Here is a 27,118-nt window from a genome sequence, read left to right as displayed (position 1 = left end):
ATGCCAATATTCTGTACATACTTCTAATTTCAATAGCTTTTAAAAATATTTTTAAGATATATTTTACAATAATATTTTTCATCATTCTAGCCACTAGATTTATACTCACACATGCAGCGACCATATAAAAATATTTTATCGCTGCTATATTATTCTAAGTAAATTTTAAGAATAAAACAATGAGGCAAAGAGAGAGAGAGAGAGAAGGTGTGGAACAAGTCTAAAGTATTAATCTGACTAAATGATAGTAAGTAAACTTTGTCTTCAAAAAATCAATCTAAAAATTCCATTTTTGAGAATATAAAACAAATATAGTTAAATAAAGTAAAGATCATTTTATTATTCAAATAATAAAATAACATCACATACAGAAATATCACAATCTTTTCCCAAGTCATACTTCTTTTTATTTTAATTTTTCCTGTTGCTCTAAGAAGAAATCACCATCTTCAGATCAATTTACTTGGGACGGAACCGAATGTGCAGAATCTTGCTTTTCAGTTCAATTACAACCGGAATTTGAATTTCAACTATCACAGTGTGCATTTCACATGATTTTTAGTGAGGCCAACTACATTTGTAAGGCTTCGATGGAGGAGGTTTCAGGCAATCATTGAGTTTCTCGCATCCTGGAGGTGACCAATGCTGAGAAAAAAAAGTACTTTAAGCATCCAGACAAGGACAAAAATTAAAAATGTCAGAATATTGTATGTATATTATGACACTGACTCTTACAATATAGTAGAACTTTATTAATTTGAAGGTTTTGAATTCTCGTTCTTTCTGCTTGGCCATTCAATTTCCAAATAAAATTATGTTGCCTACAGTTATTTCAAAATCAAAACTAAAATTTAAAACTATTTTTTCCCCTTAGTATTGTATCTTGTTCTGCTTTACCTGATAAATATTTAAAAAAAAGTTTCTTACACTTTTACATTTTTGCATAATATACAAACTTATATTTATTTTGAAAGTTTATTACATCCAAATATTGTTTAATTGTTATACTTATTTAATAACAAAACTGTTCCCTTATTTATTAAAATTATTCATACTATATTTTTTCCATAATGTTTTTATTAAAAAGTATATATTATAATATACTGAAACTAATTAGTTATTAGCTCTGTATTACTGATTAAAGCTACTAAACACTGAAAGTAAATGCTACCATATTTAGCCTGAAAATAGTTCCCCCTTCTTTTACAGTCATTTTTATCCAGTTTTATTCTTAATTCAAATCTTTATTAAATCCAATCTTTATAATTGGCCCATCAATTTCAATTAGTGGAATTAAATATTAAATTCATTATATCAAAATGGGAAATTCATATAACAACTACACAGAACTCTTTGAAAGATGAAAGAGATTAAATTAGAAATTAAATTGCGTTAATTGCAAATTGTAAATTAGAAAAATATTATTTAATTTATCAATTAATCATAAAATTTTAATTTCATGGAGGAATATACATTTGCTTTTCATCTCTCAGCCCAGACAAATTGGTCACAGGTTCATACCATGGCCAGTGAACATGTACTTGTCTAAGATGAGGAATTCACAAATTTTTACAATGATCATAATATTATTTACTTTCATGTCCTATTTTCATCAAATGTCAAAAATCTCAGAACTTAATTCTAATTAGTGTAACGATATTGTTTAGATAATTAGAAATCTGTCGCAAAAAATCCTAATTCATTTTTAAATGCCATTTGTTTGTTTTAAATGATCATTTTCTGTATTTACATTTGCATCTAAATTTTTTTTTAAATTAAAAACCAAAGCTTCAAAGTTGAAGTAAAAACAGACATCACATTTAATAAGATTTGTTAATAAGAATGAGATGATATTACCTTGAACTATCTTGATGATATCAATACAAAAAAGTTCATCCCAACAATACAAAAGGGTTTTAAGCTGACTAAAAAGAAATGGCTCTAGCTGTTAACAATACACTGAAACCTAACTGGCACTATTGGGTTCTTTATATATAAGCTACTTGTATTTGCACTGGATTATTCTTAGTGAAATATTTATACAAATTTTAACATTCATCTTGCAAATTAAAGTATTACAGAATTTTAAAATCTAAAAACAATTTATTTGTAATTTTTTTCCATTTTATGAAGCTTTTTATAATAAGTTAATTCTAGCATCTTTAGAAATATTGTATGCGAATCTATGCCTATATGTAAAATCTATTGGAGATTTAAAGAGAAAGCATTAAATCTAGAATTACCAAATTTGCCCAAATATATTTTGTTGGGAGGTAGGGTGTATATTTCTTATTTGTTTTTTAGAAAGTTAAATTAAAATATTTATTAATTTAAAATTAAAGAGAAGTCTGGCATTTTGCTTTTAAAATAATAATATCACATTAGAACAATTTCTGCATCTTTTAAAAATTATCTTTTTAATGAGATTAATTTACTTGCCTTGCAATTTTTTCTTTATTTTGACAATTTTTTACATATTTTTTTAATTTTTAATAATACTTTCAAATTCACGCAATGAAGGTTAGACCCTTCTCATTGTTATACGTTGTCTTAATTCCTATCGTTCTCAAGAAAGATTTTGCATATTATTTGCATCGTTAAGAAAAAGAAGTTGGAATTACAATGTCTCAAAAAACATTGGGTAGATGACCTGAGAAATTTTTAATGATATTTTGATTATTATGATATCATGGAATTTGATTCCAATGGGAAGGGATTTTATTTAAATTTGAATACAACCAATATTCCTAGCAAGGCAGTTTATAGTAAAATCCAACTAATGTAAAATAAATAAAACTCACCATGACAGCATTATCACACATATTTAACTGAGGTTTTCCGGGAACTAATGTAGCACGATGATGATTGACTTGAGTCATTATGGCTTGAAGAGCATTTTTATATTCCAGAGACTGAGGGCTAAAAAAGGAGGGGGAAAAAATCAGGTATATTTTGAAAATAATCAATTTCCTGGAAAATACTGCCTGACTTTTAAGAAATAGTTGATAAAAAAAGATAATTATGAATAGAATTTTTTTTTAAAAAACAAACAATAATTAAATTTTCTCTAACAAGGTTTTTATGAAAAGATGCACATGCATTAATATTTAACTTTGTGTAACATTCAAAAATTCAAATTTTCAGCTTAATTTTAATTTATGTAACTTTGGGAACTATTTAATATTTAAGTTGATTTTTTTTTACTTGGCATTTCAACCACATTATTAAATAAAACAAACAAATAAAAAAAACCCATCAAATCTTAAAATAAGTTTAAATAAGCTTCAGATACATTTTTTTCTGAAGATATAGTAAATAATTCTTACTTGAGTCGATATTTTTCACCTGGATCTCTCCCAAGATGAAAAACAAGAGGCTGTGCAGTATGATTCAGTTGGTCATGACTTGTCATGCCTTTCAAATCCATACCCGGGCAAAAGTCAATACCCTTTAAAAATAAGAGAAGCACATGAATTTTTTTAGATAAAGGAATGGAAAATCAATTGAATATTTTTACTTCGTTTATTATAAAATGTTTTGCAATACCAAATGTATGGATACAATACATCTGATTGGAGAGAGATACATTAAGCAGATTTACAGAATTAAAAACAAATGGTAAAACAAAGTATGCTTTGAGATTTAATTAAAAGAAACATTCATACAAACAATTGAAGTTGCATCACAAAAGTTAAGAATAATCGAACTAACTTCAGCTGAAATCCAAAAATGCATTGATAGTTTAAACCGAGTTAAAAGAATCTTAATTTTAAAGATAATAACAACAAAAGTTCATCATTTATATATGCCTTATATTATGCTTCGAACTGGTGAAATGCAGAAGCCTGAAGAGAGTAATTGGTTTAAGTGTTGTCATTTAAAATTATGCTAGTTAACAGATACAATTTTATCAGAAATCCATTATATATATTTAGGGTATGTCTGTATTTATGATAGAAGGAACCAGACCTCGATTTCCATAGGTTTGGATATTTTTGATGCATTTATCTTTTGACCTTTTTTTTCCTTCATATTAATGTCTGGCAATATTATGGTAATTGCCCTCCAATTAATCATTAAAATGTAAATAAATTTGAAATGTAAAATTTTTAAGAATAAAGTTCATGTCTTTTTCCAATAAGTAAAAATTCCGTATCAGTTTGGATGATTCATTTTCATTATTGCATTTAACCACATAATAGTTTCTATTATTTGCCATATTGCGCCCAAAAATATGCACATTTTTTAATGAACAATTCTATATTGAAACTAAATTTATAAATTCAAATCAGAATTAATTGTGCAACTGATTCTCAGGCAAAACTGATAAATGACTAAATGTGAAAAATAAATTAAAAAGTAGTTTATTTTATAACATCTATTTACAAAGAAATCTATTTTTCAAAAGAAATTAAGATCCACCAGATACAAAACATAATTTATTTTAAAACTGTTGGGTATGGCCACAAATTTTGTTAATTATCCAGTATTTGGTTTTAAACAAACTGTAGAGCGTCTCTGAGAAATCTGTGAAGTTCGGGGGGAAGAGGAACACATCATGGAAATGTGAGGAAAACTGAAATACTTCTTGTTCATAAATTTTATCCTTTAAAAAATGCTAAAGAGGGCTAAGCAAATAAATATTGCCATGTCTGAATAAAATATTGCCATGTCTGTCATTGTTTTGATAATGTTGAAAACAGAAATGCTGATGGAAAACATTCTTCAACATCTATTTCATCATTAGTTCAAATGATATCAGGCATTAATAAGCAGGTAAGTTCGATTTAAATATTTAGAATTTATCCCTCTCTACTCTATATAAAAATATCCATAATGCTTTCAGTTTTTGTTAGAAATTCTTTCAGAATTTTAATTGTCTGGCTGCATTTTTAATATGAAAAAAAAATCTATCCCTTCTTTTTAGTATTAAATGTTTTCTACTTACATGTTATTATTACATCATTTAAGATGCAAATGCTAATGGTTGACAGTAAATTGAAAGAATAAAAGATATATAAATTACCGCTGAGGATGGAAAACAAACAAACAAAAAAATTAGAACATTAAAAATATTTTTGGAAACCTAACGAAGACTTTAAATTCCCTCTGACAATGTTTGGCAAGCATTAATTAAAATTTCAATATGAATAATTCCAAGGTAGAGATTGTCTCACTTCATCAAAACAATCGGATGGAGCACTTTGCAAGCATTATGCTTTATTTTCACCAACAGGGACTTCTCCTTAAGAAATTTGTAAGATACAGTAATATAGTAAGATATAGTAATTTGTACAGTAATTGAAAGAATGCCTTGGAAGATTTCAATAAGAATCAACTTACAGAGTGTCATTCAAACTGCAAAGTAGATACAGAAAACTTTTTACAGTGAAATCTGGAAACAAGACCATGAATCTCTTAATGAAGAGGAAGTAATAGTAAGCCGAAACTGAAGAAAAACATCACCTCTTTCTTTTGATTTTATTTCGAGACGTTTTACTTTAAAACTGAAAATGCGACTTAGAAAGCAGTTATTTGCAACCAGTATTTAACAATAATGACAAAAATATTTGTTATCTAATATATAAATCACCAATTTTCTGCCCATGCATTTTGTGGCTTCAAAAACCTCAAACCAAAACAACATCATATTCTGACATGATAAAAAAATCAAGACTTTTTAAGGACTTTCAAGGATTTTTTTCAGAAAATTATTAATTTTAAAATTAATTTTAATTGATTTATCAAAAAATTACAAATTTTTAGATAAAGAAATGCAAATAATAAATTTAAATAAAAATATTTTTACTATTAATATTCAAATGCGCAATTACATTCTTGCTCACTACTTCGAAATTTCAAGAAAAGAACACCAAGGAGATTTGATATTCTTCAGTTATTAAGTTAAAACCTGCAGCTCAAATTGAGTTTCGTGATCACAATTCAAGTGCCTTTACCATTAACTACCACTCAATGCTGATTTCACACTAACTATTAAAGGGTTGTAATTTCAGAAATGCATTCACATTTTAGTTAAAACAAAATTCATTAAAAACTCTTAATTTCATAAGAATGTTTAACCTTACTTTTGATTAGTATTTTGTAGAATGAAGGGGAAACTGATAGAAACCGTTGTAAATTAAGAAATTTTTATTTTCATTTAAGCAAACGAACTGGAAACAATAAACCATGAAATATTTTAAATTACTCTGGTAAAAATCAATTGCCAAAACAATTTGATTCAGCTATGCATTGCAAATCTCTATTCTCTTCTGCCTCTTCAACAAATTCACTTACACATGTCTGCAGTATAAATTTGTCTCTTCAGTTTTTGTCATTTCTGTTTTAACTGATTTAGTTTATTGACAATGTGTTTTCATTTCTTATGCTTTTCACTATTTTGGGATTGTAATTTTTGCAAATCCATTCCACATATTCAGAGCAGGCATTTTTAAATATATGCAAATTCTTTTATGATTAGAAAATTCTCTACCCCATTGATTCAATAATTTTAAAAATCAAATATTTTGAAACATATGTAAAACAAGTTTTCCAACCTCAATATTTTTATTCAAGAAAAATTTCTTTTCAATTAGAGTCTGAACAAGCGATTATATCATAAGAATCTTAATTACTTCTCACAAGTTCTGATAAAATTTTTGACCTTTTCAATATTCAGATAAAAATATGACAATTCGATTTTTGGATACTTTGAACTCCTCAGATTCTACTTAATTGCAAGCCACATCATTCAAAAAGTTGTTTGATTTTTTTAAAAATAGAATCAAATTCATTTTTTGTCAACACTTGCAAATCACAAGAACAGAAAGAATGGCTTTTATCTTCTTATAACAAGGATTGTTTGGCTCCTCGGATTTGAATACTCATATTTCTGACAAGTAACAATTGAGAAAGAAGCTATCCAAAACTTTATAAATGAAAGTAGATCTGACATTCATATTTCAAATCTGTCGGTTATTTTTCCAAAACATTTTTTCTCATCAATAAGTCTTTTCTTAGCATTTTGTAACCAAAGAATCCAGTAACAACTTTTTCGAATTTGAATTGAAAAAAAAAAAAATGTGTTGTTTACAGTTTTTAAGCTTTTAATATAAACCATACCATGATGATTAATGTTAATTTTGTTTACAAGTACAATAATACTAGAAAATACACTTAAATCATTTATTTATCCTTTTTTATCCAACATTCCCTAACAATTACCTGACTAAATTCCTCACGTGAATTAGTCCAACACCAAAAGTGAGCTTTATAAAGTCCATATCTTGCAGCCATTAATTCATTTCCACGATAATAGAATACAGGTCTGCAATAGAAAAAAAAAACTCTTTAAAATCATTCGGTATTATTTTTCTCCCTTCTATTTCAAAGGGAAAAAAAACTATTTTCAAAATGTTTTGCACTTGTGGATGGCAATAGTTTTGTTTGAGCATGATATATGCTCTCCTATAAATATAAAACAATTTCCAAAAATTCTGAAAATGGAAATGGAAGAATTATTTCTCATAGTTTTTTCTCCCTTACCTTTTCAGTTATATTGCTTATTTATTTTTGTATGATTACAGGAATATGAAAGAAATTAAAGAATTGCATATTGATATCAATCAATAAATAAAACAATCTACATTACACAATTACAGATTGCATCCTTCATTTTTCAACAAGAGCTTTTAAATATTATTTTTTAAAAACTTGATTAAATTATAACTACACTGAAATTTGCAAATAAGCCAATTACATAAGTTGAAAATATTCTTTCTCTCTCTCAACATCAACAACTAAAATGCTTTCCAATATTCATTACATGTTTTCCTGTATAAAAAGAAAGCACCATTAAGAATTCTAACTACCCTGTCACAAATAATTTATTGTGTTGCTCTGTTGTAGGCCTTTTTAAATGGTCCCATGTAGGTAGGAATCATGTTATGAAAGCTTTCAAATCATAGATTTAATTAGCATATGTTAGATTTTATTAATACTAATAATAATAAAAAAAAATAGTCTCAATCCAGGCAATTGACTTAAGATTTATAATCAAATGGATTATATTCCACTTTTGTTTTAGATATTTTTCAGTATCAACTAAATATTTTAATCAATTAATTTCTTCACATATATATAGATATATATATGATATTTCTTTTGGAAACAGTTTTTTTTTATAACAAAGAAATGAAGAAAAACAACATCTCAATAAATTTCAAGTTATAACTTTTACATGTAAAGACAAATATAATATTCCTACATGCTCTCTTTTTTTAATCTTAAAAAAAAAGTTGCAGTTTAAAACAATAATTAATGTATGTTTAAACTATAGATTTTTGTTAGGTTCGATGATCATTGCATCTTAGTAGAATTAAATTCAATTTAAATATCAACCAACATTTTAAACTGCTTTAGCTAATATAGGATTTAAATAAAATATGAGAACAATAATTAAATAGGATGTTAGTTAGTTAGGTTCAAAATGTTAGTTAGTTAGTTAGTTAGAAAGTTAGGTTCAAAAACTAACTTTGATCAAAAGAATTTTTATGAAAAAGCAGAAATATGATTAAGAGATGCAAAGTAATAAGTGTTAAAAAATGTGACTCAATACAAATCAGATGACAATAAAATAAATATTCCTTTTTACAATGACAATGTTTAGTTAACAATAAATTATATTATTAATAAGCAATAAAAAAAGTGACCTGAAGTTTTGCATTTAAGATTCATTAATTTTCTTAATATTTTTAATTTTTTAAAAAATAAATTAAATGTTTTTGACTATAAAAATTATAATCATTTTGAGAAGTATTTTAATTCCTAAGTAAACTGGAATTTCATCCAAATTAAATAGGAATCATATCTAAAACTGGAAGGTTTAAATTGAACAAAATCACAGTTTACCTATCAATATTTTTTCCTTTGATCAGAGATGGTAAAATATCCATGCCATCAATAATTCTGTCTTTAGGAGGATTTATAGAAGCAAGGTTCAAAGCAGTTGAAAACAAGTCCATGACTGTACTTGCTTGGTGAGATACCTTAAAAGAAAAATAAACTTTGATCAACATCATAGGGCATCAATAAGACATCAAAAATAGGTGCCCAATCATAAAAAAAGTGAAAAATATCTAATTCATATCTTTGAATAACAGAATACCTTTTCATTAACTGTTAACAAAGCATTTATAAGAGGTTATATGACCAACTTCTCTTTAAACAGGAATATTAATATTAGAGTTAGAAATCTGCATGTTTTGAGTTCTTAAGAACAATCAAGCCAAAAATTAAATATTTGAGCAGTGCAGCAGAACCAATTTGAAAATTAACTGTTTAAATACAGTGAGTCTTTTATTTGCCATAAAGTATCCCTCAATAGAGTAGAAAAAAAAAAAGATATATAAATGATAGGCAGTTAAAAAATATTTAAATTTTGAATAAAAATTTTATTTAAAATATTGTACTTAAGATTCTTTAAAAATATTCTTCAACAGGATCATCACAGATGTTTCCTTCTGTAAAAACTGTTCTTAATTTTTTGTTCAATGAAGAGAAATAATATTTTATAAAAAAAAATATCTAAACCATCAACAGTTACAGATATTCTACATTGTATCATAATATCATCTTTAATAAAATTTGAGATAGATAAACAATTTGCTATTTACAGCTCGAAAAATCCTGCTATATCTCTAACACAATCATTTTTGTAGCACTTACAAATGTACTCAATGTCAATAACATAAAGATAAAATATTGTCTTAAAAATATCATCAAACTATTTCAGACATTAAGAATAAGGTAAAATTTGAACGGAAAAAAAAAAAAAAAAGACAAAAGAAAGAAAGGCTTTAGTTTTTCAGTGCAATAACTTCATGCTTCAAGATACTCATAATAGTAGGAAGAAAAGAAAATTTTTTGTAAAAATTATTTTTTAAGAATAAGAAGAATTTTTTGTATTACAATGTTTTATTGCTTAAATCAATTTTTTCTTATGATTAATACACATTAAAAGCCCATATAAAATGAAAAACAATTTTTAATAATATGACAAGAAGAGTAATAATATTATTCATAAAAAAATTGGAAATTATTATTATGAAAAATTTTAATAAGTCAGATGTTAGTTAAAAGTTATCAGGTTTTGAAATTTGAAATCATAATAAATTTAATAAAAAGAATTAAAAAAATAAAACTTATTTTCAAATTTATGTAATTAAAAAAATTACAAAATTAATACAATAAAAAATGTATTAATTTTTTTTGATATTTTGATAAAAAAAAATATTTTTGGAAGTAAAATCAGTACAATAACTCAAAGTAACCTTACAAATAATCTGGAATGTAATATACAAATATATATATATATATAAAATTGTTAATGGGTTTCCAGAATTGAACCAAAGACCTTCAAAATGTTCTCAACGGTCACGCCACTCACTCCATCAGTCAGTACACCACCTCCCTTTTTTTTCTTGAGGAATATTGCAGGAATAGGTTGTGTCATTTAATTACATAATTTTAAAAAAAACCTGCATGACATAAAACATAAATGCACCAGATAATAATAAAGGCATTCTTTTTAAAATTAAAAATACGTCATATTTTTTATAATTGTTTATTATTTCTAATAATGACAAAAAATATTTAATTAATATCAGTGATGAAAGGTTATTATCATATTTGTTTTAAATTAGAAAAAATATTTAGCATATTTGTTAGTTATCATTTCAAATTACGACAAAAACATTTCAAATGTATTAAACCAAAATTTGATAAAAATTTAAGGGAAATAATTACAAAGCACATGTTTTAAATTTATATAATAAAAAAAGTCTTACTTGTCCAGATGGAATGGCCCCTGGCCACCAAGCAATAGCTGGCTCCCTCATACCTCCTTCAAATGTAGTCTGTTTGCCACACAGAAAAGGACCATTACTGCCAGCTACAGGAATTACACCTCATGATTACTTAAATATTTTTTGATAGAATTATTAATAAAAATATTATGTGATATTAAAACAAAATTAATTACAATGAAAAAAATTCAAATATTTCAGTGAAATTGAAACTCTGTGCTAAAATTATTGAACAATTACATGCAAGATTATATTGATTTAGAATGAGATTTCAAGTTTATTCTGTTTTGTCCAAAAATCATCAGAATTACTATTATAAGGCATTGTATAAGTGGTTGTTAAATGTAAGTTTTGAATCATATATAAAAAAGATTGGATTAATTTTATCCTTTATATAGAAAATATTAAGATGAATATTAGAATGGATATGATATTTCACCAATTCTATTAATGTTATATTTGAATGAATTTTTTCCAAGGTACCTGATACTTTTTCGTGTTACTGTCTTTCTTATTCGAAGATATTAATCATTGCTTTCAAAATTAAATGAAACATAAGTAATAGCAAATAATATTTTACACTGATAAATCCTTCTAAAAATAAAAATATTTTTAAAAAAAATCAAATATTTTCAAATTTGGCTAGCAAGCATCTGTAAAATGCAATTAATCAAATTTGATTGATATCATTACATTAATCTTTTTAGTACTAGTTTCCTTCAGCAACTATTAATATAGTCATATTGACCTATTTTAATGAAACAGGTCAACATGGCTATATTTATGGATATAGTAAGTATTATTTTAAATTATGATTGCATAATAATGATAGAGGATTTTGTTTGGTCAAATATGTTTAAAAAGTGGTAAAATTATTCAGCAAAGAAAATTGCAGAAATTGATCCAATTATTAAAGTTGGTATTTCTTGCCTTATTTTGCAATATCTCTCAAAATTGGAGGCCGAAGTGTCAGGTGATATTTGATGACCTATCTAGGGATCATGAGCTTTCACATGAAATTGAAATTGGTGAAATCAGTACATTAGACATTTTATTTATTGATTGTGATATGAGAAGACTGCCAAGGTTTATACTCACAGAAAATGTACAATTAGTAATTCTTTTTAAAAAATTTTTCTTAAAAATGGATGTTGGTGGAAAGAAGGGACCAACGATAACATGGTATAATTCATTACAGTGGTTGATGGCTGGTAAGGGCATTTTCAACTTTGCCACTTATTTTAAATATATCGTTACTGATTTTACTTCCTCTTCCGTCTGGGTTCTTTTACGATTTGATGGTCGATGCAGAAATAAACAGTCGTTTAGTAGAAAACAACGACGATGTTTATTGAACACGAAGACACTAACACAGAGACGACGAATACACAGACGACATATATATATAGCTGAGACGAACACAGGACAACACACAGCAGCAAACGGTAGCTTACAAGTCGTAAACGGTAGTAATAACAGCCACAGCACACAAAGCAGCCAGATAGAATAGGAGAGGGAACCTTCGTAGATTCACTTTACGCTCACGTAGATCTCTCCAAATGGCTGAAATTCTCCACTGTCTCCTCGCTTTAGATGTATCTAGCTGCCGAGAAACTACTACACGACTGGCTACTCCTCAGAGGACTCGATGCTGCTTCCACAATAAACACAAGGACTCGGCACATAGCTCAGTTAATTCGCTTAAGTTCCACCTAACGCTGGCACTTCGCCAGACTATACCGTCGTTCTTTCGCTATCCTCTCGACGAATCGTTACTTGTTTACGACTCCGATTCCAATTCCAATTCATTGTAACTTGAGACTGCTGGCCTTTTAGAGTTCCCGGGGGCGAGCTGAAAAGGTTTTCTGAACCAAGTCGTCGCCACATGCTCGCCAAGCTCTGAGATCACTGACACGGCACCCGATCAGCACACACAGGGCTGTTCGTAATGCGGTCTTTCTTACGATGACACTATTCGTACTGGGAAACAAGAATTACAGGTTTGTAACAATATTGTAAGTGGGGAGACAGCTGACCACTAACAAAGTTCAGTTAGTAATTAATTCAATTCCATTTAATATCAGAAAAGGAATATAAAAAAACATTTTTGCAATAAAAACATTTAAATTAATTAGTGTCAATAAACAATAAAACAAAACAAAAAATTAACAGGAAGAAAGAGTCTTTCTTTTATTTTGCCCTAAATAGAAATATTTATATTTTATGCATAAAGTAAGTTAAAAAGTCTCTTATAGCAATTGTAATAAAATACATAGAAAAATTTATATTATCTGATAGCAATTAAAATTTTCCTTTACAGATGAGAATTGATTCATCTGCTTAATTACAATCTCTTCTTTTTTTCTATCAAAAAAAAAATAATGACAAAATTATAATTGTTAGAAGCTCAGTACACTAGAGGAGGAACTTTTTAGAGGATTGTTTACAAGCTACCTTATTCTCTTAAAATCCACCAAGGCACCCAAAACCACTTTGTCTTAGCCTTTATCAAATAGGACATTGCGAAGCAAGACTGGGATATATGGTTAAAATCAAAAAGGAGAAAAGAAATGAAAGCGTTTACCCATGACTTGGCTGACCAAAGCAGCTCCATTGTCAGATGTGAAGAAAACAAATGTATCATTTTCAATTTTAAGATCACGTAATGTATTCAAAATTTGTCCAACACCATAATCAAGCTCCATAACAGCATCACCATATCTTGAATCAAATGAGAGAAATAAAATCTAAGTTTTTACTTTTATAAATAATAGCAATATCAAAGAAAAGAATCTATGTTGTAACTTACAATCCTCTTTGACTTTTTCCTAAGAAATTTTTAGAGGCATAGCATGGTGCATGAGATGAATCAGGTGTCCAATACAGAAAGAATGGTTTTGGTGAAGAACTGGCATTTTTTATGAAGTTTACAGCTTCCTAAAAAACAAATGTAACACTTTTGATAGTTGAAATTTGAAATAATTCACTATTATTATTCCATAACAGATTCTTGCCTATATCATTAGTTTAGATAAAAGAATTGAAGAAACTGATTTTTACTTGTACTGAAAAGAATCACAAACATTTCTATCTAGTAAAATCAATTTAGATAAAAAAAATTTTAAAGGAAACATTTTTTCATACTAAAGCTGTATTTATAATAAAACAATAAACAAAATTAATACTAAAATAAAAACTTTCTCAAGAAAATAATAAAAACGTTTTATGTTGCACTGAACATGGCTTAAATTTGAAATATTTAATTTACAAGATTTAATAATTCAAAAATCTATAAATAATGAAGAAAAGACAAAATTTAAGCAAAGTTAATAACTTTTTACAAAACAGAAATGGAAATTATTTTCTAAAAAATGGAAATATTTTTAAGAGATTAGTACAGTAATCTAGAAATATTAATCTGTAATAATTCAAAATTAATGCAGCAATATATAAAGAAAACAATGCTGAACTTGTTAATAAAGGAATATTAAAAAAAATGATAGCATTATAGTAGAATTTGATATACATCAATAAACATGTATAAATTTTGATCTTAGAACTGTTTTGTTTAAATGCTATTTGCCCACTTTCAATTGCTGTCTGACATTTATTGCAATATATTATTTTATTCAATTTTTACCACTTATATTCATGTGCACTAAGAGTTTTAACAGAATTTAATAAAATATTATTTAATAATTTGGTAAAAGTTGGGAAGCATTTTGGCAATCAATCTGGCAAAATTCAAGCCATTTTCTGCTAAGAAGTTTCAGTACAATTTTTTTTATATGCTTATCTCAACAAATATTGAAATGTATAGAATATTTATCAAGATATGAAAATACTCAATAATTTGTATAAATACCTAAACATTCAGAATATAAGATACCAAGAAAGGAGGATATATAGCTCAATATGAAATGCAAGTTATTAATTGTATGTTTAAAAAAAAATCAACCTCTAACATGTTTAAAGATATTTTCGATGCTGTAATAATATATGTTTGAGAAAATATACAACACTGTTCATCCTCTGTTAAAATTAATTTCTGTCTTTATATAAATTATGGAATGTGGAAAAAATGTTTCAGTACACATCATATAAAAGTTTCCATTAAAGCATGATATTCTTAGAGAATTATATTCTTACTTTTCCAATCCAAACATATTCTTTTTCCAAACATCATAAATTTTAAATTATTTTTCCTCTAATAAATAAAAATTTGGTAAATTCTATTCTAATTTGATATTTTTAGAGAATTACATTCTTACTTTTCCATTCCAAACATTATGAATTAAAAAATAAATTTTAAATAATTTTTCCTCTAATAAGTAAAAATTTAATAAAAAAATAATTTCATTTAGAGCACTAAGTAAAATAGAAAGAAAAAACTATACTAATTGAAATACAATGTAAAGTTTTTAAAATAGGCATGCTTTATTTATATACTTGTATATCAAATAATATTCCGAAGAAAATCTAAAATTATCCTGCAAATTAGAACTTACAGATATCAGCAGCTGTGTATAATTTGATTCCCCAGTTTTCTTATTTATTTTGAAATCCTGATAATATCTAAAAAAACAAAAACATATTTAGATTATTAATATAACATGCAAGTGAAAAAACCTGTGCTTTTTAAATATTCAACAATGTATGCTGGGCATATAAAAGTTCTTCTGATTAGGAAACCATTACATAGTGCTCTAGTTAAAGCATATATAAATTTATAACATTTTAAAGCAGCAAATTAAAATAAACAAGAAATATAAGCCAATGAATAGATTTTAAATTTAAAAAAATCAAATTAAGTTTTCTTTGACAACCATATTTTAGAAAATTATTTACTTTTCAATAACTAAATATTACATAAAAGATTATCTGTATGTATAAAAACCGTTGTTATAAAAATTATTTAATGATATTTGTAATTATAATTCTAGTAGAATATCTCAGGAGTAGAAGCACCTTTTTAGTCATAAAATAAATTATTTACCAGCAATTGATTTCGCAATTTCAAATTTATAAAAAAAATGCAATTATGTAATCAATTATCACATATTTTCTTGTTGATGTAGTTTCTAAGACTTATGGCATTTAAGTGTTTATTTTTTAATTGTTACTTATTCATAAAAAAAAATATAGAGATTTTTGAGACTCAGGAAATATTCAGCACAATCAATTAAAACTAAAAAAAATTAGTAGACAGACTGGTGCTAAGTCAAACATATTTTGCTAGAAATTATAAATTACATTATTGATTCTATTTCTGCATGTTTATAAAAATAACAAATTTTAATTCCTCACCATAATTTCAGAAAATTGCTAGAATCGATTTCTTTTTGTCCCCGAAAATAAACCATTTACAAGCATAAGTTCTAGTGAAATTAGAGTTTTGGTGCAAGTGTTACAAAAATACTTGATGCTTTTTACTATGTTGAAATTGATGAAGCAAAAGGTTGTTATAAATAATAAAGTCTTAAAAATGTAAAATTCAAATTGAAACAGCTTTCAACTAATTACATTCCCAAATGCATATATTAAAATGCTCCACTTTTTTGTTCATGGGAATTTTTAATAGCTCTAGGTAGAGCAATCATCTATAGCAAAATGCAAGAAAACACTGCACTATGTGATTTCTATATTTGGTAGACACAAGTATATTTTAGTGACACACACTTTAATAGAAAAAATGATATTTTGCACAACATTTATATTTGGGCATCTCAGTCTAAAAAAAGTATTAAAAAAATCTAGCATAGCTACCTTCCAACCATCTGATTATTTCTAAATACAGGAATATCAGGTGTACTTTTACCATCATAAGGTCCAAAATGACAATTGGCAGATCCAAACCATTCATGGAATCCATGTTGGAGAGGAAGATATTTGTATTGATGACCAAGATGCCTGAAATATATTAACATTTACATGGCATTTGCCAATAAAAGATAATAATAATGACCACAATGTTTTCAATTTAAAAACAACTGTTTTAAATAGTACCAGATCAAAAATATTATTCAAATAATGACAATTTCCAATAACATTGATTTGATTCAATTCAAATTTCAATTATAGTATAAGCATTAATTTTTGAAACTATGTCAAAAAGTTTTCAATTACACATCTTATAACTTTGAATCTTGGTCAAATAAAAGGGATGGCATCAAAGCCAGTTAGCTCCTCTCCCAATTCCATTTAACACCAATAAGAAAATATTTGATTGTAATGAAATTATGTATGGCATCCAGGTACAACACAATTCTTTGATGATTAGACTTTGAAAGTCTTACAGTTCTTAGGCTGGAACTCTGTGAATGGGCCATTGTGATCTTATTGACACAATTTGTGTAATAATTTATCTAACCAAATTTTAATATTCCAGAGTACCTAAGAATTAACATACACTAAAAACAAAATATTTGTCAGAGTGTTTTTCCTCTTTCATTTGATAAAATGTAAGTTGCAAAAAAGAAAAAAAAAAAAAAAAAAAAAAAAAAAGGAGTGATATATTGCAATGCGAGCAGAATCATTACTCAATTATCATTATTAGAGTGCCTCTACCAGTCAGAACAATCAATAGACCTTTTATGCTTGAATTTTTTTTTTCGGTAGAAATACATTGCAAGAATTCTGCATTGTGACTCTACTGTTACTTCTCTCTTACAATATAAAGTTTTTATTTTTCTAATTATTAGTTTTGGTTTGATATAAAATTTTGGAATCTTTTTAAATGTTGGTTCTTTTTATTCTTTCAGTTTGATTGTTGAGTTGTTACCAACAATTTGTTGAGTTTCAAAACAAATTGCATAATTTGGATTTCTTTTACACAATTCTCTGACTAGTACCCATAGAACACTTATTATGACAATGATTTTACAATTTTTTATAAGCTCTGGAGATATACTTTGTAACATTCAATATTTGAAGTAAAATTATTAAAATGCAATGAATTGAAGGCAGAATTAACTTAAATAAAGTTTTAAATAATTTAAGGCAGACAATGGTGAAAATGCCAATTTCCAACCACTTTGGTGGGGAGAAAAAAAATTGAACTTTTTTGTAGATCACATTTTTCTCTCTTTAAAACCATTTACCATTTTCTCCGATGTGTATTAGAAAAAAAGTTAAAATGATTATAATATATTTTATCCAAATAAAAACCAAATTGGAAATAACAATGAAAAAGCAGAAATTGACTCTATAATTGTAGTATTTCACAATTTTTCCACTTTAGTACAATTAAAGAGAATCATGGTGCCAGTTTTTAGAAAAAATTAGTATGTATAAGGTATATATATATGACAAAGAGTTGGAACTCTCCTTCAAAAATTAGAAGGAAAAGGAAAACTATTAATACTGTATAAATTGCAAAACTACAACAGAATTATAATTCGTAAAAACAAAGGCAATTTAGAAGGTATTCAAAGTGCTATTGTTGCAGTGTTTCTTCAATGTTGCATTATCAATGCCCAAAGGTATTGATAGTTGGTGCGATGGCATCTTATATTTAAATGACTTGTCAAAGGCTATTGGCAAGTTCATTTAAATATACGATAGCAGGATCTCCACAATATATAATGGACATAAGAAATTGTGCAATGAATAACTACTACGAACGTGTCTGCAAAGAAAAGCACAAAATACAAATCAATATTTTAAGGACATTTATGGAATTCTGAAACCACATTGCGTAGAATTATAATCAATGCAGCTAGGTTCTTAACTAAAATTATATGTTTTAGTTTAATAAATTTGTGCCACCAGTTTTAAACAGTTTGAAGTTATATGTTAATTAGATTGACATTAATAGAAAACAAGCTAATCAATGGTTTCAAAAGACATTTTCTACAAAAAGTAAAATCTCAATTAAAAAAAATATATTTTTGCATAATAAAGAAGAAATTCTTTCAAAATAAGAAAAATGAAAATCAGATTTACTGATGTAAGAAATTTTAAACTCTTATCACCATATTCTCAATTAAAGAAAAAATTTAACTGCAATTTTTTCTAGACATTATCTTTCATAAAACTCCCTCACCATAATAACAATAACTCAAAACTGCCTGAATGTTACAGTATAAGTTTCAAATAATATGGGCAATGAAGTGAGGTAAAATATTTGCATTTGGTGAAATATATATATATTTTTTATTTATAGGTATTTATATCAAAATTCACTGCAAATAATTGGAAAAAAACTGCATATTCACACACATTTTCACTCCTAATTTATTTACACATCAAATTTTTTTCCATGACTTTGGGTCATCTCATAGCTCATTATCTCTCACAACTTATATATAAAGAAAAATAAGATTGTGGTATTGCAATGTGGGAAGAGTATTAACTGTTTTGGTCACATTTCATTCAATTTATTACAAATTCCCCAACTTTAAAAAAAAATTATATCTATAAAATGTACTTCGGTATTTTTGTATTTATAATTGAAAATGCATATAAAAATAATAAAAAAAAGTGTTAAAAAATCCAATTTTTCAAAAATTTCGCTTTTATCATAGTCGATTAGCTTAAAAGAAACAGTAATTATGAACCAATATAACTCAGAAAACAAATCACACCAAATATTGTATTGTCAAGGAAACTTTCTTAATTTTTTAAAAATCAAGATCCGGTGCAGTGGGTGCATGGAGAACAATGTTCAATAGGTTCAGCAACAGATAACGACGGTCTATGCTATAAAATAATACAAATTCACAAGTATACAGCACAGTCGATTACACAAGAACAGCATTCGCAGTAAACAGTAGCATACAATCAACAAATCGGTAATAAATAAGCCAACAACATAAAGCGCTCAGACAGGACTCGCTTAACAATTCCCATTCCCCATACGTTGTGTTACTTTCAACTGGCAATCGTTCAGTTTCACTGCCGACTCAATACTTGATCGACTACTCAGCATACAACTTATTGACTAACTCAATGCTGACTACAGCTCTGTTTCCCAGCATTTTATAGTTTCTATGACAGAACAAGAAGGGTCTAGAAAGATCCTATAACTCGCATTCTAATGAAGTGATCATCAAAATTTTTGTGGATTTAGGAACTAAATTCGTCGCGAAAGTCGGGAGCCATTGATCTGGCATTCATTCAGCATCCCTCAGAGCTATCAATAAAATTATCTTCCTTGCCAGAAGGTGGAGATTTACTGAACTAGGAAGCAACACTGCAAACTTGTAGCATTGCTCCCTTCCTAAAAGACTGATGACCCGGCAGTCTCACTAGATAAAATTATAATCAGTAATCAGTATGGCGGTAGCCGATCGATGCGAATAACTTTTGGTTTGGCTTGCACGACCTTTGAATATCGTAAAAGATATGCTTCAGTTTTTTGACTGTAGAAAAATAGTCCTTTAAAATCCATGTACAGCTTTGGTCTCAAACCTCTCCGTTGCTTCGGGTTGTCAATCCAGACTTGATCACGCTCCTCAAAAATGTAAGGAATCCCAAGAAGTCAAGCGCCGTGACAGAGCTCCCTGAAATGAATATCTGCCAAAATGATCAATCGGTTGCTTTCAGCTTTTTCCACAAAATCAGCCTAATATCAAAATCTTCTACAGTACCTTCCGGACTTCAATTGAAAGCGAGGTATCCACAATTGTCATCACCAAAACTTACAAAGGAATACCTTTGCCCTTTCCGGGTTTCTGTGACATATCTATGTAATATAATTGTAATCAGTACCTATATTAAGTTGTAAAAAGCTGATAGTAGTTTGTAGTTGAGTCGCATGTGCTACAATGTTCGCATAAATCAAAGTATATATTTTTCATGGAAAAGATGTTTTATTTTTATGATAAACTGTTTTATTCAATTAGAACTTTAGTGTTCTGCAATTTCAGAAATAAGTACAGCTCTTTCGCAACATCCTGAGAATACCCTGTCCGCAACTTTCAATACAAGGTCCTTTAGGCAATACATCTGTTTATACATGAAAGGTTCCTTTGCGATGTTATACATTGTCAGGAAACCAAATAAGCTCTTCGTCTCAAGTCCATATTACTCCTCTCTTCAAATTTACAGCAGAACTGTGTTTTAAAGGAAAATCCAAGCCTAGAATACAGGGTCGACGACTCTAGCCTCGTAGACTTCAACCGTGACAGAGACAATCTGCAAGGAAGTGCTAGAAAGCTTAGAAATAGACCATCTGTTTAATTTCTGGGCCAAGTCTGCTATCAACAGAACCAATTAGCACTGGTGTCTACTTACATTGAACCAGAATACACAAACAGATCTGTCAAACAAGACAAGAAAGATCTATTTCCTCAAATGTTAAATAAGGGAACTTTCGGTCCTTCTCCAGAGTTGCATTCAGAAAGAATAGCCTTCACTCTCTAAGACGGTTACAAATTGGATTTTTGCAATCGCTGGGTACTCTCCTTTTACATATCCCTGCTTATTACACTTTGATTCATCCTTCGGATTACTAAGTCGTTTTCCGATACCAATGAATTCCATTCGAGCTTTACTTTTCACTTCTAAGACTTGATTCTCGCTATTCACTTCTTCAGTCTTTCCTTTCGATTCTTAGATGACTTCTTTCACTCCTTGGATATCTTCCATTCTTCTTGCATTCTATCGACGTGATTCTCAGTTCCATCGTACGATGTTAGACGAATGCTTTCAATTCTTCTTTGAGCTCTTCATTTCCAGCTCGGATGATGTTCTTCTCTGTTTTAGTCAGCTACATTTTTCTCGTTCCAAGATCACAAATCTTGAAGCAATTTCTTTTATCCAGCTCGAATCACTTGCACAAATTTCTTTAAAATGGTTAATAAAGCGATCAGATCGACATTTTCAGCCATTTTCGTTTGGGATCTTGTCAACACAATACACTGCAGAATCCCACTACCCTACTTCTGAATCAATGTTATGGAAAATCACTACCCCTCTCCCCCCCCAAAAAAAAAACAATTAAGGTTCGGTACAGTGGGTGTACGGTAAATAGAATCCAACATACTGTTAGAAATCTGTAATTTTGCTACCCGGAAGGAATATTGTCAGCTTAGGAAAGACCGTTGTAAGATCTGTCCTGTACGTGCTGAGCTTGGCGACTAAATGGATAATACTGGAAAATTCGAGAACTTTCACGATCCATCCACTAAGAACCGAGATACACCAAGATACGCCCTGATTGGTCTGAAAATTCTAGCCCCGCCTCCCGGAACTATAAAAGATGGGCACTCTGAAGCTGCAGTGGAAGTACCAGGAAAAGACCCAACTGATCCCTGCAGTTATAGACCCATATCCCTACTCTCCTCTGTCAGCAAAATTGCTGAACAGATAATTCTCAACAGATTAAATAATCACCTAGAAGAACATAATATACTAACACCTGAACAATTTGAATTTCGCCGTAACCTATATACAACCTACCAATTAATTAGAGCAGTAGAATTCATTGAGGAAGGTTTTGAAAATAAATAAAAAACTGCAGCGGTTTTCCTTGACATTCAGAAAGCTTTTGACAGAGTTTGGCTAGATGGTCTTATATACAAGCTAATTAATTACAACATACCCCCACACCTTATCAAAATTATAATTTCTTACCTCAGTTACAGATCCTTTAAAATCAAGATAAACAATGAATTTTCGGAAGTAAAACCTATTCTTGCAGGTGTACCTCAAGGATCTAAACTAGGGCCAATTTTATTTTCCTTGTTTATTAATGATATCCCCAAGCAATTTAACACTATGTTGTGCATGTACGCTGATGACACTGCAATACTAGCTAGAAACAAAAATCAAAATTTCATTACCATAGCTTTAAACCGACATATTAAATCTCTTGAGGACTGGTTCGTCGAATGGAAAATTGAAATAAATGCTAGTAAAACTGAAGCTATAGTTTTTAATAAAAATAACTGTAAAAAGAATTTCTCCCCAGTTAAAATTAAAAATCAAACTGTCCCGTGGTCTAAGGAATGCAAATATTTAGGCGTTATTCAAGATAGTAAATTAACTTGGAAACCCCACTTTATTTACACAGCTAAAAAGTTTCGAGACCTAACTCGTAAATTTTATCCCTTAATTTCTCGAAACTCCAAAATGAGTAGACAAAATAAAATGCTTATTTACTCTGCCTACTTGCGTCCAGTATTAACTTATACCTGCCCTGTGTGGGGATATGCTGCCAAGACTAATCTTAGACTTATTGAACGCCAGCAAAATAACTTAATTAGAAATTTCTGCAATATGAAATACTACATGCCCAATACAAATATGTACTTATGCCTAGACTATCCCCCTCTCAAAAAATTCATTAAAAATCTAGCCACTAACTTCTTTAAAAACATGGATAAGAATGAAAATGAAGCAATAGCTAAAATCCCTAAATATAAACCATCTACAAACTCTAGAAGACCCCGTAATATACTACTTTAATTTATCTCAGCCCTCTATTTTTTCATCCTAATTTTTTTATTTCAAACTCAAATTAAACAGTTTCTCAATAGCCGATTCTATCTCACAAGCAGTAAAAACTTACGAAGCCCAACGGCAGTGTACCCCCGCACCCTCACCCTAATATCAGACAATCACAATGAGCCCTGACACTCGTCATCTCCAAATCTCGTCGAAGACGGCAACGGCAAAGCATAGACAGCAAAGCACTTGTAAAGTCTCCTGCCGGGGCTAGGCGCCCCGTCAACCCAACCATCAAGCTGCAGTGGAAGCAGTGTGTGAGAGTAATCGGAGTCGCCGACAAGTAACAAAATTGGAGGATTAGATAGCAAGCAAGCTGCTGAACTAGCGATCAAATGCGCTGCGTTATTACGATTAATTGGCGGTATTTGTGTAAAAAAAAAAAAAAAAATTGTAACAATACTATGTAACAGATAACGGTGGTTTATTCTACACATCAATATGAATTCAAACGCATATCGGAAAGCATATCCAAAGCGTACACAAAAACAGCATCTGTAATACACAACAAATTGGTAATAAATAAACATTAACAGAACAAAAGGCTAAGAAAGAACTCGCAGAAGAGATATTTCGCTCAACTATTCACGTCTCAAGAACCTTCTGCTAATCTGAACTAATTACTCACTTAATTCAACTGCCGGTACATTACCGATTTAGTACTCGACAGATTACTCAGCACACAACAATTTGGCAACTAATTCAATATTTACTGTACTTCTGCATCCTGAGATTTTACAGTTTCTGTTGAAAAAAATTCTGAAAAGATCACATTACTCGATCTGAATAGACATATCATCAAAATTCCTGTAAATTCGGAAATCTTCTTATCTTTGCCAGAGTCATTGGTCAGTCATCCATTAGGGCAAATAATAAAACTATCTTCCTTACCCGAATACCACTATGCTGAAAAGCAGTATGATAAATTTGCAATAGTATGATCATAACTTGGGAAACACAACTTGTTTGTGGAAATTTCTGAATATGATAATTTAATTTTCATGTTTGCGTTTTTTCAAATGAGTGACATGAAGAACATCAGCTAAGCATACAAAATTTAAATGAAAATCTTCTTGTTATGGCAACAGGAATCAGACTAGAAATAATTAAATTTTTTCCACTGATTCTGATCATTATGTTGGAGATGTGATGTCTACTTTAAGATTGGCATTAACAATTTAAAGCAGTTTCTGTAACTTGTTCCATAAAATTTATTCCATTCATTCATTTTTGTATCTCTTCATTAACAAGCTTATGTTTATTTATTTAATTATGATATGCACAATAACTTTCAGCTGTCCAGACAACGTTCATCATACTTTAAGATATAGACAAAAGTTTTGAAACTGTTAATAGTATGAAAATGACTTTAGATAATATAGAACTATTAATATATTGATTAAAACTAGACATGAATGATTAATAATAATCACAAACTCAAAAATTACTTAAAGAAAAGCTTAATTTTTAAATTTTACAATATTATTGATGATATAACTATTTTGCATAAATATGTATCTTTTTTCTTTCTATATAATTTTCAGTTGGTTTTTCTAGAAATAATTTTTATTATGAATGGGATTGTCCTTCATAATCTCTATCTATTCTGAAAGTTTGTTGTTGCAATTGAGCTGCATAAATTATCTCAAATAAATGAAACATTTCAATCAGTTCCAATTAAATTGTTCCTTCGATATATGCATTTAAAAACTGTTAACTTTATAAAAATCCTGTGGGATTTTCACAGCTGAAGTTTACAGGAGCATAACTACAATAGCAAAAAAAAAAAGCAGAAATTTCATTTTTTTTTTTTTTTTTTGTCTAATTGATAGCAAAACAACAGAGATTATTTGAAAAAGAATTTTAAAACTGTTATATTAGTAATGGAAACAACTATAAATTTTTAATAAAATAATGCAGCATCTTCTGTCAGAATTTTATAATTACATGCTTCAAAATAAATGCAAAAAAGTGAGCGATTATTTAAAAATGATTTCAGGATAAATTAAAAGTCCAATTTTGTGACAGATAAAAAAAAAAAAAGAATTAATAGAAAAATTAAAAACAAAAAATTAAAAAAAATGTAATTACCATTTTCCAACAATTTTATTGTAATAACCAGCTTTATTCAACAACTCTGCAAGCAATATTTCAGATGTTATTCCACCAACAATTTCCTGAGGTGTATAGGCTGAAATTGAGAACATTTTTATTTGCACTTTATTGTAAATTTAAGCACTAATATTATACTTAAAAAAACCATTTCAAACTTATATAGCAAAAAAAAAAAAAAAAAAAAAATCATTTTAGGTTACAATAATTACTATAAAATTTTACCTACGAATTAGAAAATTGATCTTAGATTATACAAACTGTCAAATTGCTATAGAAATATTTCTGTTAAAAATTTTTTGAATAGTAATAAAGAATTTAGAAAATTTTACATACATTTACATATATTGAATAATCAAATTGTGTTGAATGAAGATTTCTACAACCTTCTAAAGAAAAACATTTAATTTCCCTTAAAAGAAAAAAAGCATGGCTAATGTTACTTTTATTCTGGCATAGTTATGTAAAAAAATAAACAGAGCATATTGAATTTATATTAATAGTATAACATTCACTATAATTTTAATAATATTCTTAGGACCATATTATTAAATAGTAACACCATCAAAATTTGAGCTTAAAAACACAAGATCCATTTGTAATGCTTTAATACTTTATTTATATTTATATTTTACAATATACTTTATTTTAATCATAATTTAAAAATATTTTCAAATGATATAAACATATTTATTCAAAAGCCCAAATTTTTCAATGTAACAAGTCAATTTAGGTAAAGAATTTAATTAAGGAATTTACCATTACGAGCATGGGCATTATTAGTATAGAATCCATTTCTTATGGGCAAACGACCTGTTAGTAAAGCAGCTCTTGCTAAAAGAGAATATAAGAAGTTTAAACAAAGTAATCCAGTAATTTTAAGTAATTTCTTCATGATTACTAAAGAGTTTTCTTACATGGCGAACATAATGGATTTGCTGTATAAAAATCAGTTAATAAAGTTCCTTCACTAGCCATTTGATCGAGGTAAGGCGTTTCTTTACTAGGTTCTCCGAAAACACCAAGATCACCCCAGCCCATCTGAAATTTAAGAATTTTTGAAATTAAAAATTCATTTCAAATCCAATTTTTTGGAAACAACTAACCCTATGCTTTCTCGGACTTTTTTTTTTTTTTTTTTTTTGCATAGGGTTCTTAAAAATTATCTTAAAATGGAAAATGTCGAAGCATTTTTTCTTACATCATCCATTAACATAATTATTATATTCGGTTGCTTTTGTCTTCTCTTAGTTTCAGAAAGAGACGCTAATAGTAAAAAAATGAGGATACCAAATAACTTTATTGTTTTCATCGTGAGATTCTTTTTAATATTACAGTATAGGTATCTAACAGATATGACTAGTAGATTTTTCAAAAGTACGTCTTTACTTTAATGCAAAAATTGTGCTTTAAATTAAATACATTTAACACTGTTAGTAACTATCCCAAACAATCAAAACAAATTTGTTTGAGAAATGTAGAGCAGCAAACGCCGATATCCATGACAGGTGATAACAGCCGTGTGACTGATAAAAGTAAATAAATAAATGCTCCGGTATTGCCATTTTATCTCTATTAAATGACATATGTTTAATGTTATCGATGCATGACCGAGAAGTTTAAGAAATCTTTAAAAATCTTCTATTCTATTTGATATGCAAACTATATAACTTTTATTTTTAAAATATATT

General features: G+C 28.1%; 1 protein-coding gene across 1 annotated transcript; it reads right to left on the bottom strand.

Moving 5' to 3' along the window:
- Positions 1–315: 315 nt before the first annotated feature.
- LOC129984049 (N-acetylgalactosamine-6-sulfatase-like) lies at positions 316–26,957 on the bottom strand. Its single transcript, XM_056093813.1, has 14 exons — positions 26,629–26,957; positions 26,345–26,468; positions 26,187–26,261; positions 25,407–25,506; positions 16,632–16,775; positions 15,374–15,440; positions 13,675–13,802; positions 13,450–13,586; positions 10,848–10,951; positions 8,911–9,047; positions 7,225–7,327; positions 3,327–3,448; positions 2,802–2,919; positions 316–645 (listed from the first exon to the last, which is right to left on the bottom strand). The coding sequence occupies exons 1-14, from the start codon at positions 26,737–26,739 to the stop codon at positions 559–561; spliced, it is 1,557 nt and encodes a 518-aa protein (XP_055949788.1). The 5' UTR covers positions 26,740–26,957; the 3' UTR covers positions 316–558.
- Positions 26,958–27,118: the final 161 nt, after the last annotated feature.

This window comes from Argiope bruennichi, chromosome 9 (assembly GCF_947563725.1).
Source record: "Argiope bruennichi chromosome 9, qqArgBrue1.1, whole genome shotgun sequence".
NCBI classification, from domain to species: domain Eukaryota; kingdom Metazoa; phylum Arthropoda; class Arachnida; order Araneae; family Araneidae; genus Argiope; species Argiope bruennichi.
The sequence above is the reverse complement of the archived record's forward strand: the minus strand, read 5'-3'. Positions and strand labels throughout refer to the sequence as shown.

Bases quoted from the DNA above. Each gene is read 5' to 3' on its own strand.
- LOC129984049 (XM_056093813.1), bottom strand. From the start codon at position 26,739: ATGAAAACAATAAAGTTATTTGGTATCCTCATTTTTTTACTATTAGCG. The intron at 16,776-25,406 runs GTAATTACATTT...AATATATTTCAG, and splicing joins AATAAAATTGTTGGAAAATG to GCATCTTGGTCATCAATACA. The intron at 7,328-8,910 runs GTAAACTGTGAT...TTTCTATTGCAG, and splicing joins AAAGGAAAAAATATTGATAG to ACCTGTATTCTATTATCGTG.